This window comes from Pongo pygmaeus, chromosome 10 (genome assembly GCF_028885625.2).
Source record: "Pongo pygmaeus isolate AG05252 chromosome 10, NHGRI_mPonPyg2-v2.0_pri, whole genome shotgun sequence".
In the NCBI taxonomy this organism is placed as follows: Eukaryota; Metazoa; Chordata; class Mammalia; order Primates; family Hominidae; genus Pongo; species Pongo pygmaeus.
This window is the reverse complement of record NC_072383.2, coordinates 77,831,145-77,852,299: the sequence shown is the minus strand read 5'-3', so window position 1 is coordinate 77,852,299 and position 21,155 is coordinate 77,831,145. Positions and strand designations below refer to the sequence as shown.

The window sequence follows — 21,155 nt, the reverse complement described above, 5'->3', positions numbered from 1 at the left end:
TATTTTAGGGCCAAGTTTGCCTATTTTGACCCCAAAATTTTATTTTTATCTTGAGGTGGCCATACATTGAGGAGTGAATTGGTTCTGAGGTTAAATTATTTGCAGGCCTAAAGCTTTAACTGTTACCTAAATTTTTTGCTTATCAGTTATCAGAACTCCCCAATTTACCTATGTCCCTTCTTTATTAAACAAGAGGGGAGGAAATTAGTAAACCATCCCCATCTGACACCTCTCATTGCCTTATCAGGCAGACTCCAACCCCCACCAGGCTGGAGTGGAAGGGAGATTGTCTGGCTTTTAAAGTTGTAATTTTGAAGCATATTGATGTATATATTTTTTTAAGTTTTACTGTTAAAATTATATATGAGATACGTTAAGATGAAGAGGAATATTGTTTCTAAGAAGAAAAGTTTTTTTGTTTTCAATTTAAGTAGTTTTTGTTTAAATAGATTATTTAGAGTTCTTTTAGTTATAAGTAATGAATAACATATAAATAAATATAACAAATATAAATAACAATAGGAAACCTAAGTCAAACTGGATTAAACAAAGAAAATGTATTGTACTCCAGTTATATTCTGCAGTCCTTTGTGTCAGCTTCATCCTCAGGCTGATGTACCTCATAGGGATAGGATTATATTTGGCTTAGGATAGACAGGGCCTGTCACTGAACTGTTGCAGCCATTTTGCTACCAACATGGGCCATGTGTCATCTCACCTAAACCTAGTAACTGCTATACCATGAGAAAAAGGAAGAATGGATGTAGATAAATAAATAAGGTGCAATGTATATACATAGATCAATATTTTCTATATTCACATAGATATTATGTGTCCAGAAAAGGTTGGTTAGATAACAGTGGTTACCTAGAGAATGGAGGGTTGAGGAATTTTAATCTTTTTTATCTTTAAAAAGATATTTTTACTTCGGAAAATTAATCTTAAAATTTGGGGAACAAGGGCATTATGCTAAATGAAATAAGCAAGTTACAAAAAGACAAGAACTGTGTGATTCCACTTATTTTATTTGGGTATCATAGAAACAGAAAGTAGAACCTTTGTTGCCAGAGCTAGGAAGAGGAGGACAAAGGAAGTTGTTCAGTGGATACAGAGTTTTATTTTTGCAAGATGAAAAAGTTCTAGAGATCTTTTGCACAACAATATGAATATAATTTAAAATACTGAACTATATACTCTAAAAAATGGTTTACATGGTAAATTTTATATTATGTGGTTTTTACCACAGTTCTTAAAAGTTTTTAAATAATGCTAGGCCGGGCATGGTGGCTCACGCCTATAATCCCAACACTCTGGGAGGCTGAGGTGGGAGGACTGCTTGAGCCCAGGAGTTCAAGACCAGCCTGGGCAACATAGGGAGACACTGTCTCCACAGTAAATTTAAGAAATTAGTCAGATGTGATGGTGCATGCCTGTAGTCCCAGCTAACTAGGAGACTGAGGCAGAAGGATCAGTTGGGCCAGGAGGTCGAGGCTGTAGTGAGCTGTGATCATATCACTGCACTCCAGCCTGGGAAACAGAGTGACACCTCATCTCAAAAATAGTAATAATAATCAGTGATAACACCGTGATTTTTAAAGACAAACGGAATTTGAGTGATTTCTGACTATACTTTTTATTTTTAAAATTTAAATCAGTGAATGTAAGTGCAGACTATGAAGGTAAGATGTATTATTTTTGTTTGATATGTAGACATTTTAGTTCATGAATGGCCATTTTACTGAATTTGATTATCTTGAAAATTGAAATTTATTATTTAAAATTGTTAGTTGTTGTTAAACCAAAGAATAAATCAATAAAATAAAACATTACCTTAAAAAACAATGTAAGGAGCAAAGTTAAAATTTGTTTTGCAGAGGAAATTTACATAGACTTTAGTAAAACATTTTTAGTCCAAAATAGACTTTAAACAATCCAAAAGTAACCTAGTAATTTTACAGTATCTCCAAAGATAAATATAATGGGAAATCACTAATATTTAAATTAAAAAGTTTAACAAACCATTCTGAATAAATTATAGAATCAGTGAGTATTTCAATAGAAAAAGAAAAGGCTAAATTTGACTACTGAAAAAGACTACTTTGGCCCCCAGTAAGACTGTTTTACCTTATTAATCATTTCACGATTTAGGTAAGACTTTCTGGAACTTCAGTGTAGCATACCACTTGCTTGAGAAAATTAAATTTCCTATCATCTAATTGCTGACCTTAAAGGTATATAGCTAGATTTCGAGAAAGTAAATTTTAAACAAAATATGTATATACTGTTATGCATAAAGAACCTTAGGTGTTCATTCGTTTGCTTCTCGTTGCCTCAAACAAAAATGAGTAAAATGACTGCTTTGAGATATCATAGTAAACTTGACATTTCTTAATGTAAATATATTACCTCCTCCTGCTCAGTGGGTGTATGTAATAGATACGTTTCTTAGTCTCATTTTTTTATTCTAATTAAAAATATTGTAACTGGTTATTGTAGGAAGTCACAGGACATACCCATAAATTGCCACATGTAATTGCATGATGATATGTCTGTGAAAATATACAGTGACTCTGTATTCTAGAACCTCTTTATAAAAACAACCTCAGTAAAATTAAAGCATATGTAGAAAATAGATATTAGTTTAGTAGTGTGAAAATGCTATTGATACTACATTAAATTTACTTATAATCATAGGTTAATAGTTTAATGAAAGCATAAAAATTTAGTATGCCCATGTTTTTCTCTTTCTTTCCAGACGGATTCCATTTCTAGGTATGTTTTATTTATTTTTTAACTGACATTTTTTCTTATTTTTATCTTTGTTAAAAATGTGTTGCTAGGAATTTATGGATTTCGTAAGTTTATAGAATTATTTGATAATTAAAATAACAGAAATTTTGATGGCCTTATCATTGTTACTAGCTTTCTTTGTTAAAGGCTTTACTTCAAGATCACTAGTCAGAGCAAGTAAGATTTTTTCCCAAATCTCTACAACAAAGGTATTCCAAAGTTCCTTAAGTTAGTTCAACTATCTCATTATTAACATCAGGACTGATAAAACCCACACTTGGCCAGAAATGTATTTGATGAAGTATTCAGAATCTTCTCTTGTAGCCCTGCTTTAGATAAAAGAGAACCAGTGAAGACACTTTAAAAAAAGTGTCATCTAGCTCAACCCTGTAATCCTAGCACTTGGGGAGGCTGAGGCAGGAGCATCACTTGAGTCCAGGAGTTGAAGACCAGCCTGGACAACATCAAGACTCCATCTCTACCAAAAAAAAAAAAAAAAAAAAAAATTTCTTAATTATCCAGGCATAACTGCATGCTCCTCTATTCCTAGCTGCTGGGGAGGCTGAGTCAGAAGGATTACTTGAGCTCCCAGGAGTTCAAGGTTATAGTGAGCTATGGTTGTGCCACTGCACTCCAGCCTGCACTCCTCACTGGACACAGTGAGACCCTGTGTCTTTAAAAAAAAAAAAAAGTGTCACCTAATTCAAAATTATCCATCTTTTCAGAGAACCTCCACTATATCCTTGATTTTGATCTCCATTCCATTTCTCTTATCATTGTTAACAACAGCCCTGTAAGACCAATAATAAATTTCTGTCTACTGATGATTCTATTGAATTGAAATGCAGAGCCAATGGCATCTATCAGAAAAGGTAACCTGAATTTCAGAACCAGATAATAAGAGAATTCTCCTTTACCAATAAGATATGTTTTTCCTGCTTAGGACAAACCCATTACCTGTCACTTTGGATATACTTTATTTCATCAAATCTAAGACATTACTCATTTTAAAACACCATTGCGTTACCTACTACTGAAAAAAAGGAAAGGTGCTACCAATTAAACTATAATGCATTATCAATTGTAAGCCATTTTCTGGTTTTGGAAATATTAAAATGTGGGAGGAAATGTACAATTTAAAATATTAATCATTATATGAAACCAGTTTTGGCTTTTAAACATGGAAATTTTGACTCTCTTCCTCAATTAATGGAAATTAGTAGTATTAAAAAATAGGCTGGGTGCAGTGGCTCATTCCTGTAGTCTCCCAGCACTTTGGGAGGCTGAGGCATGTGAATTGCTTGAGCCCAGGAGTTCAAGACCAGCCTGGGCAACATGGTGAAACCCCATCCCTACCAAAAGTACAGAATTAGGCATGGTGGCATGTGCCTTTAGTCCCAGCAACCCAGGAGGCTGAGGTAGAAGAATCACTTGAGCCCGAGAAGTCAAGTCTGCAGTGAGCTGAGATCATGCCACTGCACTCCAACCTGGGCAGCAGAGTGAGACCCTATCTCAAAAAATAAAATAACTTCCCACTTATTATATATCACAAAAATTAATCAGATAACAGAGGGAGACTGTGACCTACTCTTTTGAACTGTCAAGTTATATGTGTGTACTAGGATATATGTTATAATTGTAAAAGCCTATAACAAGGTTTTTTATTTAAATTAATCTTTTGAAGATATGAAACCAGTTCTACATCAGCTGGTGATCGATATGATTCCTTGCTGGGTCGCTCTGGATCATACAGTTACTTAGAAGAAAGAAAACCTTACAGCAGCAGGCTAGAAAAGGATGACTCAACTGACTTTAAAAAGGTACTTGGGTTATTTAGTTATATTTAATAAAAAATGTTATCTTTTATGTTGAGATACTCATATTCAAATATTTTAAAAACTCATAATGAAATGAGTATTTTGAAATAACTTATTTTCATTTTCAGTTTTCGGCAACTGATGGTTAAGTAGAATGTAAATAGCTGTTTGTTTATTAAAGGGAAGAGAAAATCATCCAAGATGATTTTACATTTAAGTATCTCAAGTCATTGCTATGATTGAGCTGGAAAGGAGCATTCAGTAAATGGGTGCACACAAATGTATACACACTTTGTTTCTTTGTTACTAGGAAGCAGCCAAACAGAGAAGATGGCTTTTCCTAAGAGAATATATTGATAGTTTTTCATAGGTAACTGAAAAACTTGGGGCAGCTCAGGTGCTAGTAAGGATTGAAGTAATTAATAAATAAATCCCAGAAACTGTATCTTCTTATTTTGTGCTTATAGTAAACATAGTCTGTTGGAGAAGGAGAAAGCTTATGGCATTTGTACATGTCCCCAGTTATCTGGCAGCTATTTGAATTATATACTTTTTTAAAAGCCAAGTTAGGGGAACGGGTGAGGGAGAGAATCATTTTACATTATGAGTAAGATTCATCATTTATTCAATAAAGAACTGAACTATGCTAAGTAGAGAGATTCTAATCATGGGCAAATGGAGATGAAGATACTATCTTGCTCTCATGGGCATCTTCCATGTAGTGGGGGAGAGAGACCTTATTACACAGTCATACTAATGACTGTATAATAAATAATGGAGACAGTTAACCTGAAGTAGAAAAGCAATTTTATAAAAGTATATAACAAAAGAAAGTAGATTGATTTCCTTGGCTGGGCGCAGTGGCTCACGCCTGTAATCCCAGCACTTTGGGAGGCTATGGCAGGCCATCACCTGAGGTCGGGAGTTCGAGACCAGCCTGACCAACATGAAGAAACCCCGTCTCTACCAAAAATACAAAATTACCCCAGGTGTGGTGGCCTATAATCCCAGCTACTCAGGAAGCTGAGGCAGGAGAATCACTTGAACCCAGGAGGCAGAGGTTGCAGTGAGCTGAGATCACGCCATTGCACTCCAGCCTGGGCAACAAGAGGAAAACTCTGTCTCAAAAAAAAAGAAAGTGGATTGATTTCCAAAGGAAGTGTGGTTTCAGCCAAAAATGGAAGGATTACTAATAGTTAACGGGCAAAAATGGGTGAGAAAATTATTCCAAATAGAGTGGAACTACAAGCACATAGACTTGGTGGGGGGAGAATACATGATGCATTGGAATAATTAAATTTTAATTATGGCTAGTAGAGTGGAAGAAATATTCATTTGAGGCAGCAGTTGTGTAGGCTGGGACCAGATCATGCAGTGCCTTATAGGCCATTCTAAGATTTTTCGTATGCTAAGAACATTGGGAGGCCATTCAAGAGTTTTTAATTTGTGGGTGGAAATGGAATGGTTGGCCTATGAAAATTATGAGATTTTCATTTTGAAAAGTTAATTTTAGCTCCTATATATAAAACAGATGAGAGGGTGATCAGGGAATTAGAATAGTTTAGATAAGAGATGATCATAGCCAGAATTATGGTGGAAGTAGTAAAGCCAGGGGTAAGGAAGAAGCAGTGTTAAGGAAGATGAAAAGCATTAGAAAAGAGGAAGGTCTTTATCCTGGATTTGAAATATTTCAGGAAATACATCATTTGCCTTTTAACTTTACTATAAGCAATGTAGAAGTATAATGATAAATACAGCTGGTACTCCATCTCATTTTTGGGAATTCAAGAGAGAGTGATGGGCAGAAAATCTCACGGACTCCAAATAAAGTTCACAGTGACTCCTTAGCCCTAGCTGCAGTTGCTGTGCAGGTATGTGGTCCCTCTTTATCAGATAACTGAATCTTTTTTAAGATAACCTGAAAAGTCCGATTTTTCTGTCAAGTCTTGATTTTTGAATACTGGAACTAATTTTAAGACTTTATATGGGACAAACACACTTGCATAACCAACAGTCTCTGCTTTGCAACCATGAAGGATTTTTTTAAATGTATCCTTTATAGCTCATATGCTACATTAAACTGTTTTAATACTGCAAAGTAATCAATGAGAAATTTTAAAGTAATAGGAGAGCAGAAAAGTAATTTGTTCTTTTACCCTAATTTTTATAGCTTTATGAACAAATTCTAGCTGAAAATGAAAAGCTGAAGGCACAGCTACATGATACAAATATGGAACTAACGGATCTTAAATTACAGTTGGAAAAGGCCACACAGGTTTGTACCCTTTTCTTTTTGTTACTCTCAAGGTAATGGTTGTGATTTATCCCATCTAAAAATGATATTAAAATGTTTTCTAATACTCTAGAAGTTTGATAATTGATAATAGACGATAATGCTGTTTATGGATTACTTACTTTTTCTGGAGTCAATTTAAAAAATAGTCATAGTCAAAAGTCAACGTATAAAAAGCCTTTTAATACCAATGTTGTGGTATGTCAAGGTTTTAAATGTTTATTTCCAGAATACCAAATGTAGCAAGTCATTAAAACATTAAAAGCATCTATACAGAATCATCTTAGAGGCATATAAAAATTTTTATAATAGTTTTTGTTTATTACAAATATTTTCCGTTTGTTTAAGTAAAGTTTATTTTATATTATAGTGCTGGAAGAAGATAATTTTAATCATAACTCCTTTTGTAAGTTCCTTCTATGCAGCAGCCTAGAGAAGATAAATTTGGACAATAAAATTGGGATAGCCAAGCAAAACTCACAAACTTGTACATATGATCTAGCAATTGTTTCCCAAGCCACTTTTCTATTTCCATGGAACATTAGTTCTGGGAGACAGGAATAGGTACATCTTCTCCTCATTTCCCTCCTTTCAAAAAACAAAAAAAGCTTTTTGATCAAAGAAACTAGGGAAATACTACATATTTTACATGTTAAAGACTTTACAGGGTCTATTTATATGCTAAAGGCTCTAAGGCATCCTGTAATTTTTAAGAAAACAAATGTGTTCAATTTTAACCTCGGACTTTCTAGCATAAACGTATTTCTGCAGCACAACTCTTAGAATCCAGCTGAAAGCATGGATCTAAAAACAGCATATCCAGATCTGTGAATGGGACTACGTACTTTTTTTGGTCAGTCTTTACACTTATCTTTTTCTTAATTTTTAAAAATTAATTCTAAAAAAACAACAAAACCAAAAAAGTTCATTCTGTTTGTTAAACTTGTTTCCAGATCCTTTTTTTAACCATTGTTGTGTTGTAAAGCGATTGTCTGTGCACGGCAGATACTGTGCCAAACTTCCAGGGTTCAGGCTAACCTCACCACTCCTCAGATTCCTTCATGTTAATGGAGGTTTTTGTAAAGATAAACAGAAAAGTAAAACAGAACAAGAATAGGTTTCATAGTGAGATGTCATAAAAACTTACAGTGTCATACACATTAAAACTACTGACTTATATTTAGGCTTCATGGTAAACTGGAATGTTTAGCAGAAAAGTTAACCAAGTAAAAATACCTAAACTGATGTTGATGTTTTTTAATCGGTGAACTTGTCATCATCCTTCAGGTTGCATTAGTAGCTTAGTGAGCCTGCATACATAAAAATATAATGAGTTCTCTGAGCATAGCTTCAGCTCTAGGGATTTCATTATAATGTTCTAAGTAAAGATGTCCACTGCAGCCAGGCCCGGTGGCTCACACCTGTAATTCCAGCACTTTGGGAGTCCAAGGTGGGCGGATCACCTGAGGTCAGGAGCTCGAGACCAGCTGGCCAACATAGTGAAACCTCATCTCTACTAAAAATACAGAAAAAATAGCTGGGTGTGGTGGTGGGCGCCTGTAGTCCCAGCTACTCGGGAGCTGAGGCAGGAGAATTGCTTGAACCCGGGAGGTGGAGGTTGCAGTGAGCCAAGATCGTGCCACTGCACTCCAGCCTGGGTGACAGAGCAAGACTCCATCTCAAATAAATATCCACTGCTCCCTACTATAGGGTTCTGTCATGGTGACTCAGCTCATCTGTGTCTCCACTACTTAATGCCTTCTCTGTGTTCTGCTCTGCTGCCTACTTCATTGTCATGTAATTCTTCCTGTATGTCCCTCAGTCAAACCCTGCAAGAGAGGGAAATTGATAGAATTAGCCTGTTACTACCCAGTATGGAGCAGCCTGTTTTGTTAGTGACCATTTCATAGGTCACTGGACAGAAAGTTGCCTGTAGGTCAGGTACCAATTTCTGTTACCTGGCAAGAGAAGTAGGATTAAAAAATATCACAGCTTCTGCCTTGGCAGGTACGCTGAGTATCGCGTCCAGTATGCTGAGTTAATAATGAGAAGTATAATTCATAAAAGTAAAACTGATAAGCATTAAAGTAACTTCTGGGCTTCAACTCTCAGGTATTTATCCTGAATCTACTGTGAACTTTTCTACTTTTTTTTTTTTGGCATTGATTGACTTCATAACTATTCACAAATATACAAATATTTGCATCAGATATTTGCCACAAATAGCAGTGGCAGTTTTGATAGTTGCATGAAATTAATCTTGAAGTTTAGGTCTGTTTGATAGTATTTAGCTAAGAGACTCTGGAATCCTTGACTCTTGCCCTAGCCCAGGTACCCTCCTTCCCATATCATCTCCAAGGAAGGGAAAAAATATGCCAACTTACCAGAACCAGTTTGCTGAATACCACTTTGCCAAATGACCATTTCACCAGATCTAGTCATTGTGATTTTAACAGCTTTAACTGGAATGTTTAACAAGAAAGTTAACTGAGTAAAAATACTGTCTAAACTGATGTTGATGTTTTCTAATCAATGAAATTGGCAAACCACATATAATTGCTAAAATGTTCCCATATGAAAAAATCTCCAATGAAATGCTATTTTTCCATGTTTTGTTAATTTACATGTGTTGTTATTATTTTGGCTATTTGATTTTTTTTCAGGTGCTTTTGAATGTTATTTAAAATTTTTTTGGTCTTGTAAAGAGTTTCTATGATTTATTTTTAAATCCTCAAGTGGTGTTTCAGCCTTTGTTTTATATTTCTAGCAATTAAATGTTTAAATTCAAAACCAAAAAAAATGAGAATTAACAGTTTCATTCATATTTGAATTAACATTTTTTTTAATGGATACAGCATCTCGCTGTGTTACTCAAGCTGGAGTGCAGTGGTACAATCAGGGCTCACTGCAGCCTCAATATCCCTGGCTCAAGCAATCATCCCACCTTAGCCTCCCAGGTAGTTAGGACTACAGGCAATGCCACCACACCTGTTTAATTTTTCTTTTTTTTTTTTTTTTTTTTTTGTAGAGACGGGGTTTCACCGTGTTGCCCAGGCTGGTCTTGAACTCCTGGGCTCAAGTGATCTGCCCATCTCAGCCTCACAAAGTGTTAGAATTACAGGTGTGAGCCACTACACCCAGCCTCATATTGGAAATTCTGAAATGAATTTCTCACAAGAACCAATTGGAATATTGACTTTTATGTTTCCAGAAGGAGTAAGCACAAAAGCTTGAAGCCATTTTAAAATAAGAGAAAAAGTAAGAAAACCTAGCCATGATTAGTTCTTTAAACGTTATACACCATAACCGTAAAAATTGTGAAAGAGGGATCCAAAAGTGACTTGGTTACAAGTCCTAGAGATACTAAAACATGAATACTGAAAGGGCTGGCATAAAAGAAAATTATGTAAAGAAATATTTTTAAAATTACCACATTGAACAGTGAAATTGTGTTTAATCAATATGTTTTTAAAGCATATTTTGTGATTAGTACTCATAAAGCATTCTTGTTAAAGTGGTCAAAAACCATTTTTGGTAAATTAGTAAAATTGGTTATTCAGCAAGTTGGCTTTTGAGGAATTCATTTTCAGCAAATTGACCAGGAATTCCAAGGGAGATGTTTGTACAGAGATCAATGTAAATAAAATCTAAGATGCCACTGTTTTTTTTCTTTTCTTTTCTTTTTTTTTTTGTTCTTAAACTGTGCCTGTGCTCAATGTCCAGAGCTCTCCAGTACAGGATACAACATGTAGGCTGAAACCCAAGGTGCTTTTCCATCCCTTAAAGCCAAGCTTAAATCTCAGGATTTTATCAGCTTTGAGCTGGTCAGATATTACAGGAAGTGGAAAAAATGAAAGGCCTGAGCTCACCAGCAGAAGAAAGCTGTACAGCTAGAATTTCTTATAAGTGAAAGAGGATGTGAACCAATTGTGGAGCATGGATGATTGGAAAAGAAACCTAGAGTGGTGAGCCAAGACCGAGATAGCTGTGGGAGAAGATAAAAAGGCCAGTTTACTGGTCTGGCTGCATGGATACAGAGTCATTCAACCTGCTAATGAATATATTTCAGTCAAGGTCCTGGAATCTGACCATTCTGATTTGCCACCCCTGATGGTGTAGGAAAGGAAAGAATTTCAGCTTCAGAAGGAAAGCTACAGTTTTTTTTGTTTTTCTTCCACATACTCACTCACTCACCCTCACGCCCAACTAAACTATGAAAGTTCCTGGGGAAAAGTGATAGAGAACATAAAATGAGAGCTCTGGTTACCATTCTATTTCTAAACATTCATTTCACTCTTTATTATTTTAATACAAATCCTGTTTTCTCTGCTTTACTCACGAACCTGTGTTTTACTCCACTTGAATATTGTGATTTAATACCCATTAAAAGAGAATTACTGTGGTCTCCCCTCAATCTTTTTTGCACTTATCTCTTATAATTTCTTCGTTGCAGAGACAAGAAAGATTTGCTGATAGGTCACTGTTGGAAATGGAAAAAAGGGTAAGTGTCCCACTTATTAAATAATTATTTTTTTCTTTCTTGTTTTAGGTAAACAATGGTAGGTTTTTTGTTTTTGTTTTGTTATTACGGATGACAGTTTTAATTAGTTTAAATATTTATTGAGTTAATGTATTTTACAGCAACTTCTTTATAGAATTCTGTGGGGTTTCTCTAGGTATGAAATGACCTTGTTAAATAAAATTTAATTTACCACATAATTCTTTTAATGAATTTTTAAAAACTTGATTCTGAAATGTACTATACACATTTTGATAGTGAATTTGATATTTTTGAAATGCCGTATATCTCTTATGGTTTGTACCTGAAACGTTTTAATCATAAATACATTTATTTTAATTCTTTATAAACCTAAAATACTTCCATTCTTGAAATAAAGTTTTTAAATCTGGAACATCAAATTTTCAAATTCTTTTTAAAGTTAATTTAATAATTTTATTAAATTTTGAGTTTAAATATTTAACTTAAGTAGGATATTTTAAACAAAAAAAAATGATTACAAGAAAATCCTTATGCCACTTGATGTCTTTCTGCAAGTTTTTATTGACTGTAATACATTCACTTGTATTTCTCTTCACTTATTGTTGCTCAAAGGTCTAGGAGTAGTCATAGGAATAGCTGCACAAGTTTAGCCTGATGAGTTGAGAATGTATAAATGATCCAAAAGTTAAAGGAAAAGTGCCCAAAGATTGTTTTCAGTGTAGCTGAGCAGTAGCTAGACTTGGTAGGGTTTCGACCAGAGAAGAAATGACATGCTGGTAGCTATGATCAAAGAGTAAATACTTAGGAGCTATTGATATAAAAACATTTTTCTTCCATTCTATTTTAAAATAACCAATTTGCTTTTTTCACCAAAAAAAAGAGAAATGGCTAAAAAAAATATAAAAAGTGTTTTAATGTCTGTGTCATTTGCTAGTTGTACCTTGCAATAGCTACCATTTTATTATGCTTTCTGCAAGTTTTAAAAATTAGTGTTCTGAGTCATGTTTTCAAAATGGACATAATAATTGCTAAAATATTGTTTTAATAAATTTAATATTATATCCTGTTAGAATATTTAACTGTTACTGAATTTTATCTCCAGGATAGGCAGAAATAATAAAATCAGTTCTCTGTTATACTAACAGTTGAGATGAAAGGCATGGATAACAAACTGTACTTAAAGTAGTATTTATTTTTCAAATACAATCACAATTTTAAATATTTAATTTTTCTTATGAAAGTAATACATGTTTATTACAGAAACTTTAACAAAAGAAAATATTAAATTATCTGTAATCTGTCATGCAGAGATAGCTGATATTTTGATACTTTTTTTTTCTAACATACACATGATGCAGACACATTCATACTCTGACAAGCTCACCTGACCTCCTTTTTCTGCTTGTCAAATGCAGATAAATTACAAAGTAGCTAATCCACTCTTTATAATCACGGTATTAATAGTAACTGCTAACATTTATTCATCATTCTCTGTATATCAGGCAGGCACAAAATTAAACACTTTACATGCATTTTGTCTCAACCATATTTTTTTTCCTTGTGTTTTTTCTTGTTGTCGTTGTTTGTCTGTTTTTTAAAGAGACAGAATATTGCTCTGTCACCCAGGCTGGAGTACAGTGGCACAATCACGAATCACTGCATCCTCCAATTCCTGGGTTCAATCAATCCTCCCACATCAGCCTCCAGAATAGCTGGCACTACAGGTGCATGCCTCCACACCCAGCTATTTTTTTAATTTCTTTTTGGAGACAAGGTCTCACTTTGTTGCCCAGGCTGGTCTTGAACTCTTGGCTTTATGCCATCCTTCCACCTAGGCCTCCCAAAGTGCTGGGATTACAGGCTTGAGCCATTGTGCCTGGCCAGTTATATTTTTTAATGTTAATATGTTTGTCAAACATAAGAAATTTCATACCATTTTACAGATGTCAATTTCATTGAGCTAATAGAATCAGGCAGTTGGGTGTAGTTTTCTTGTCTTACTTTACCACTAAGTTAAAATCTTGAAGACACCTAATAAAATTGAGGCTCATAGGGAGATTACCTCTCAGAAGAAATATTCTATTTCTGATATTTTGCAAAGTGGTAAAGATCAAATATGACACTTTATGTGCTAGTATTTTGAGAAGTGTGATGATTTGTATGAATTTGTCATGACTATTATTTAGTAGAAGAAAGATCTATGTATTGAAAATAATGTTTTTGTCTATATAATAATGTTTAGGCATGCCGATGTTAGAATAACATGGTACTTAAAAGACGATCAGTAGGATTCTGTCTACTTTTTAAAATCACATACCCTAAAAACATTAACATTTACAGTAAATGTACTGCTTGACTAAATATCAGCATTTGTTATTAATCTGGGAAAGAATGTCTTGGAAATAGTTTCAGTGTGATTAAACTAAATTTAAATGGTTTGTATCTGAAAGGTGACCGGCAAGAGTCAGTATCCTCTGGGCGGTATGACCTAACCAGTTTTACAGCTCATCAATTACTGCTGCTTGCTTTTTGCATAACACCCCAAAATGCTTATCATTTAAGGGAGAATAAAACAGTACACTGCAATGATGCGTTGTGTGTTGGCTTTGCCTGTCACTCTTTGAAACAAGGTTAAAATAAACGCTGCAGTTGCTTCTCTGTTACATTCACCGCATTAATGCTACACATAATGTCAACCTAAATACAAAGCTATAAAGTCAGTTGGATAAATAATGGCTAGTACACATTGTGGGTGGAGGAAATGAGCTTCTCTTACATTCCCCTGAAATTGCAAAGTACACATATTTTAGGCATGTTTGCTTCTTGCTTTTCTGCTTCTGTCACTGTAATATGATTGCATCTTTGTGTGAGTTTTGTTTTTCTTTTCTGTACAGTCTTCAGTCTTGAGTATTGATTCACTCTAAGTTTTACATGAACTCAAAAAGTAGTTTGAACATGTTTTATAGCATCTTCCCAGAAAGTCAAAGCTTTAAATTAAGAGCTTGTACTCTAAGGATAAAGATCTTCATATTTATTTTTGTCAAATTTTGGAAAGCTTTTTACATATCACTGGCATCACATCTTTTCTACACTGCTCCTGATTGGACCTTTAATTCTGAAGTATCACTATTTCACAATATAGAAGAAGACTTAAGAATATAATAATTATATAACTAACATTGGTACCTTAAATCGATCTAGGAACGAAGAGCTCTAGAAAGAAGAATATCTGAAATGGAAGAAGAGCTCAAAGTAAGTAAACTATGTTATTTATGAGAGAGAGTGCTGTTTATGTATTAATGTTTAAAATACTATTATAGATATGGTTTACATTAATTGTTCTCAAAGCTGATTACCCAATTTGTGAACTGTCTATATCTGGTGCTTCTCTTTCTTCCTGAATCCAGGTTTTAGTGAGCAAGAAGAGGGTCTAAAACCCAAATCTTAACACCTATGAAAAGAAGGAGCAAAAATAAAATAAAAAATAAAACCCAAATTATTTTGATAATCAATTTGTGTAGCACTTTTGCTGTTCAGGTATAGAAAAAGTTAGATAATAATAATAGGATGTAGGATTTATCATTTATTCTTTATGTTTCTATATACTTTCATGTTTTTTGGCGAGTAAGTAGTGGAGGGGGTTACTATAAAATGTTCTCCTTTGAAAGTAAAGGACATTAGGGGAGTGAACAGACAGAACTGTATTTTATCAAACTCCATATTACCTATAGAAATAATTATGTTTCGAATGTCTTCACAAGTAGCATAGTTAATTACCTCTTACCACACTGTCCTTCATAAAATCTTTATCACATTGTGAATTAATGAACCAATGCATAGTATATTTTACCCATAGAATTAGAAGTTCAAGATGTAGATGTTTCATTATTAAATTGTTTGGTTTATTATTAGACCATTATTATTGAATGGCTTTGAAGATTGGAGACAAATCTTTTGTATTTTGTTTGCTTATGTATTATTTAGTTTGAAATAGAATTTTAGGAATAGTGTTTACTTTTCTGAATCTCTTATTCCTTTAAGATGTAATATTTTAAAAAAATTACCTGTGATTCTCTATATTCTTATTATACTCTTTTCCATTTTCTTATTTTTTATTCCTATTTCTTTATGTTCTGATTCCTGCAGAACCTGCACCAAATAAAGCAAATTCAATCTCTGAGGGAGTTAAATGAGCGACTGCTGACTGAGAATAGGGCCTTGACAAGAGTGGTAGCCAAGCGCTCAGGGTTCTATAGGCAACTGCAGTCTGTGAACCTATAATTTTTAGTTTCATCATTTCTTCTTGGTAGAGCCAGGCAGGTGTTTTTATATTAGTAGGAGTGTTTTGTAAGAGCTCACTTTTACAAATTAATGCCATTGTGTCTGGAGCATATCATATAACTAATTATGCATGGCTTCTTAGAATGTTAGAAATTCTCACTAATTGTATATTGCAATTGATGAGCTACAGTAAAATTAGGGATGATTTTGGAATTTAAGTTAAAGACTTATCTGTACTTTTGTAAAGCTTTTGCACATTACTTAGCTATACAGATATTTTAGGATTTAAAATATGACTATTATTTACAGTTCTTTACTAGAGAGAAAACACAGTATATAACATTTTACATATAATTAATATATTTTGAAGCTGAAGATTAAGCATGCATTATCTGTTTTTCAAAATAATGTCATTTGAAGTCAGAACCACATTAGTTTATATTCAGTTTTCTATTACAAATATTCAAATGAATAAACTTAAGATTACTATATTTTATATCTTAAAGATTCTGAACACAGATAAGAACATATTGGTTCCACGTAAAATTAAATCTTCCTAAAGATTTTGCTTAAGGTAGTTTTGCAAATAGAAGTTTTACTTTTATCAAGTTAGATAATCTAATACATTTTGAAAACTGAGGAAAGAGGACTATTTTGGAAAGTATGGTTTAGGGACCAAAAATATGAGCTATTTCATTTCCTAGTGAAACTGGCAAAGAACAGTTTTAAACATCCTTAGTAGAATATTCAGTTAACTTGTACTATTTTGACCCCCTTCATCAATTTGTCTGTAAAACAACAGAAAATTGAGATGCATTGTTTGAAGATATGAGGCTGTTTGCTTCAAAATTGGTTATTTTTGTAATAGTTGGATCATAGATACAGACTTACTACTTTAGCTTAAACATGATACACTATTCTAATAATAGTAATTGCTTGTTACCATTTAATAAGCATCTATCTGGGATCGGACATTGTTTAGGCATTTTAAACTGAGGTACTATAGGTGAATCCTTTAAGGAATTTTAATAATTTAGAACAAGTCTAATTTCCTCAATGTTTTCCTAGGTAGTTTGGCTTTCCTGTGGAACAATATTAAGTATTATGATTTTAGGTCTGACATACATAAAGCAAAACTCTTTGGTTTAGGTGCTGACAGGAACCTCTTTTAAGAGCCTATCCTAACAAAAACAGGCTTCATTGTCTTGGCTGCTGGAATGTGGTGTGCTTGTGAGTCATAAAATCAAGTGATTTAGTGAATTTCAATGGACAATTTGGAGAGAATAAACCTTTCATTCCAGCATTTATGAAACTAATTAGCTTTACAAATCCAGGTGTGGTTTTTTTCCTTCTTCCTGATACATGTTTTAGATACTAGAAATATATATAACTGACAAAGCTTGATCATGTGTTTTGTGGTGAAAATATAACATTTATTAATGTTTTATCTTTTTATGGAAGGTAAAACTTGATCTTCAATTTTTCTCTTTATAGATGTTACCAGACCTAAAAGCAGACAACCAGAGGCTAAAGGATGAAAATGGGGCCTTGATCAGAGTTATAAGCAAACTTTCCAAATAAAAAAAAGAAAAAAAAAAGGCAGCAAGTAATGGAATTGCACATATTAGTAACCCAGTGGACCATAATTGGCAGTCACTGGAAGTCTGGGAAGAATCCTTGGAGACTGTCATTTTCGGATATCCTGCCAAATGCCCTCTTATCTAGAATTTTTGTTTTATTTTGTTTAATTTTCTGGGGTGTTTTTGTTGTTGTTGGTTTTTTTTTTTTTTTTTTTTTTAAATCAAGACCATTGTTTCATGTTAATGCAGCTGCTGAGAAGATTTTTTTTTAATGACTGAGAAAACTTGTTTACAGCTCCAGCATATAAGGAAAGTGTTCAAGGCCAGATATGCCTCAGATATTTAACCAGTAAGCCTTAGTTGTACATAAATACTTTTGTGTCAACAAAAACTTTCAGCTCTCACAGAAGACAGTTACTCAACATTTTTTGATGTGCCACAGTTTCCAGTTTTTCAATATTTAAATTTTTTGGCTTTTCATCTGAGTTTGGGTTTGTATTTTTTCCTTCTAAACTCTTCATGTGGCAGAGTCTTCTATGTTTTCACAGCTTTTTCATTACAGAAAAGAACACTTGCTCTTCTGTGATTATTGTCATGTATTAGGCTAATGCTGTGTTGTCTCCCACCTGGAACTGAATTGCTTGGTGGAACATATGCTTTCACTGTTTGTGCAATATGCATTTATTTCTTATATGAATGCTTTAAAGTCATTTGAGATTAGATCTTTTAATTCCTATTTTCTGCTTCATTGGTCACTTTTTTTTTTTATTGTAGTATAAGATGTTAGATTCTGTAATCTTCACATTCATTTTAGCAGGTACTGAGTGATGCTGTATATACAAATAAGTGTATTGTTTTGATTTTTAGCCCACCACATGGCATGCTTGACTATTTCTTATTTCAAATGTCTGCTAATGCAGAGTAGGCTACTCCATGATAGTGTTAAAAAACAAAATTTGCTAACAATGTGATATAAAGACTTTAAAAGTTACACATTATGTGGAGCCCTATCTTTACAAAAGTTTCCTACTGTAAAGTGCTTTTATTTTCAGTTTTCATTTGATAGTACTCAACCATAATTAAAGTTGCATAAGATAATTGCTTTACATTTCACATACCTATATTTATCTGAGTGCTGTCTAAAACTGTTGTGCTAGCCAAAGTAATGCTATGAAATCATTTGCAGAATTAACCCGTGAGTTAATGTTAAATGCACTGTTATTGCCATGTGAAGAGGCATCGACTTTGATACCACCATCATGTTCAGACCATTTTATACATTTCAGTGGCCTTTTTTTTTAAGGGAAAAAAAAGCGCAAAACCAAGTACATAGTGAAGATGGCTTTTATTTGGACAAATAGCTTTTATATTTCATTAAACCATGCAAAAAATACTACATCTTTCTGGCACATAACTGTCTCCTTAACCACTGAACAGTTCAGCCATTTGAATAAATTGTACATTGTAAAGCTTATAGTAGCTGATTGTATTATTGATTGTATTGTATACTATATTAAATGTGAATTTGTACCCCTTCATTTTAAAAGGTCATTGTGTTCTACTGCCTATTTTAGATTACTTTGGGGTTGGGGAAGGGTGTTTTGGTAAGCAGGATTTTAAGTCCTCTCTCTCTTGATTGGTTTTATGAAGATATAAGGTTATGCTCTTACTACCAAGCTCAGGATTCTTGATTTTAAAGGTACAAGGATAGTTGTGGGAGTTTTATTTTTGGTTATATTTGAACTGTATGAATGGTAGGTCTGAATACTGAGAATTTCCATGGTCTTATGTGGAGGTAAAATATACAGATAACTGATCAGTTTGAGTGACCGCAACATGTTCTGGTTGCACAACAGTTAGGCATGCTATGGTTTATATTTGTGAAGTTTGGATGCCTGTGAAGAATGATTAAATACATGTTTCTAATATTTTAGTGTTTTGTATTTAGGTTATTTATTCTTTGTATCTAAAACTGAACAGCTACTGTGCTATATTGATTTTATTGGTAGTATTGAGCAGACCTTGTTTCTGCATGAAACTAGTTGCAAAACCCACTATTTTGGAAATAAAAATGTATTTTGACATATACAAATAAAATGAATAAAACTATTTTAAATGTGTGAACTTTTAATGAAGACATTTTAAATTTTGTTCTGAGATATTTAAATTCTGCATGGGTATTTTTTCACTAATTGCTTTACTTGGATACCAATTTGAATAATTTCTGAAATTGTAATATTGTGATAATTTGCACAGCATTGTACATGCACATCTGTAAATGCAATCTTAATTGCCATATTTATGCAATCTGTGTACCAATTTGGACAAATGTTTATATATTTTACATAAAGCTGTCTGTACGCAGAATCTGAGAACTAGTTTTTTTATGATAATAAGTGGGTAAAAAATAATAACAGTGAGTTTCAGGGTAGTTGCTTTGTAGCACAAGATTTCGCTTCCATAAACATTTTTTTTTTTTTTTTAAAGTAAACCTATGCTTTTTCTTATCTGCAAACATAGGCTTAGTGATACATATAAAGGTAATATTCCATTGAAACATACAGTTTAATATTAGATCATTTTCCAATTTAGATTTGTCCAGGGTTCGACCTGCTAACATATCTATAAATAAGAGGCACTTTTAGCCAGGCATGGTTGGGAGGCCCAGGCGGGAGGATCCTCTGAGGTCAGGAGTTTGAGACCAGCCTGGCCAACAGGGCAAAACCCCGTTTCTACTAAAAATAAAAAATTAGCCAGGTATGATGGCACTCGCCTGTAGTCCCAGCTACTCAGGAGGCTGAGACAGGAGAATCACTTGAACCAGGGAGGCAGAGGTTGCAGTGAGCCAAGATTGTGCCACTGCACTTTAGCCTGGGTGACAGAGACTCCGTCTCAAAAAAAAACAACAACAACAAAAAAGGCACTTTTGATTTTGGAACTTTGATAGGGGACTGGTAGTAAGCCTAAATTAATACAATTGACTAAATTAATATTGACTAATACAACAAGGATTGAATTCTATTATTTCTATTTCCAGTACTTCACCTATTTATGCTCAGAATGGTAGGTTTTACTGTTATTTGTCCTCCATAAAAAAAACAAGCATTTTACATGCAAATACTTGAAAGCCAAATAAAAGCTACTATAGAACTCTAGAGGAGTATTCATATAAAAAAGTAAAGTAGATATTTTCTAATCCATTAGGCTAACTTTATTCTTTTGCTTAAAAGTATATTACTACTTAATCTTCCCTGGCTAATCTGAGACAGTCATGACTCCCAATCCCAATACATTTCCCATAGGGCATAATAAATGGCTTTGTAGATTATCCTTCACTTTGACATTATAAGCAGAACACAGAACAAACTCCACTAAAAATTATTAACTAACTATTCATTAGCTCTATCTTGGTAATGATAACCTTTGTTTGCAAAGATGAAAGCTGGCTGATGAGGTCTGCTTTGATGTTCCATGTTTACACTGTATGTGTGTGGTCTCTGTATCTGAATATGATGTTCAGCAGGGATAATGTACATATGAGAACTCTCAAAGTATTGGGTTTAGAGTGAAATATTGATTATTTTCATATTTTACTAATCTCTCTATAACTAAATCCATTTCTTGACTTTGATTTTGGAAAGGTTCTCTGGCGTTAATTGCCATACAAACGAGTGCTCTTTCTCTTAGGTAAGTGATGTGGAGAGTATTATATTGCCGTTCCTTGCCTATAAAATAACCAGATTACAAAAAGTACTAAATTTAAAATAAAATTACAGGAGTCAGAAGTGTGAGATTTATTTCTATAATAAGGTAACATAAATAATAGATTCTACCTTATTACTGTAACTTCAAAGTTTTTTTTATTAAAAGTTGTCTAAAGGTTATTAGAAGTA

At 33.6% G+C, this 21,155-nt stretch overlaps 1 protein-coding gene across 5 annotated transcripts in view; it reads left to right on the top strand.

Moving 5' to 3' along the window:
* PPP1R12A (protein phosphatase 1 regulatory subunit 12A) overlaps positions 1 to 19,393 on the top strand; it is a 168,756-nt gene extending 149,363 nt beyond the window's left edge. For all 5 annotated transcript variants that reach the window (XM_054441789.2, XM_054441791.2, XM_054441788.2 and 2 more), the window contains 6 exons: positions 2,756 to 2,772; positions 4,475 to 4,610; positions 6,778 to 6,882; positions 11,354 to 11,401; positions 14,603 to 14,653; positions 17,177 to 19,393. In XM_054441789.2, the coding sequence (XP_054297764.1) occupies positions 2,756 to 2,772; positions 4,475 to 4,610; positions 6,778 to 6,882; positions 11,354 to 11,401; positions 14,603 to 14,653; positions 17,177 to 17,263 (444 nt within the window). In that variant the 3' untranslated portion in view covers positions 17,264 to 19,393. The remainder of the gene's footprint in view (positions 1 to 2,755; positions 2,773 to 4,474; positions 4,611 to 6,777; positions 6,883 to 11,353; positions 11,402 to 14,602; positions 14,654 to 17,176) is intronic.
* Positions 19,394 to 21,155: the final 1,762 nt, after the last annotated feature.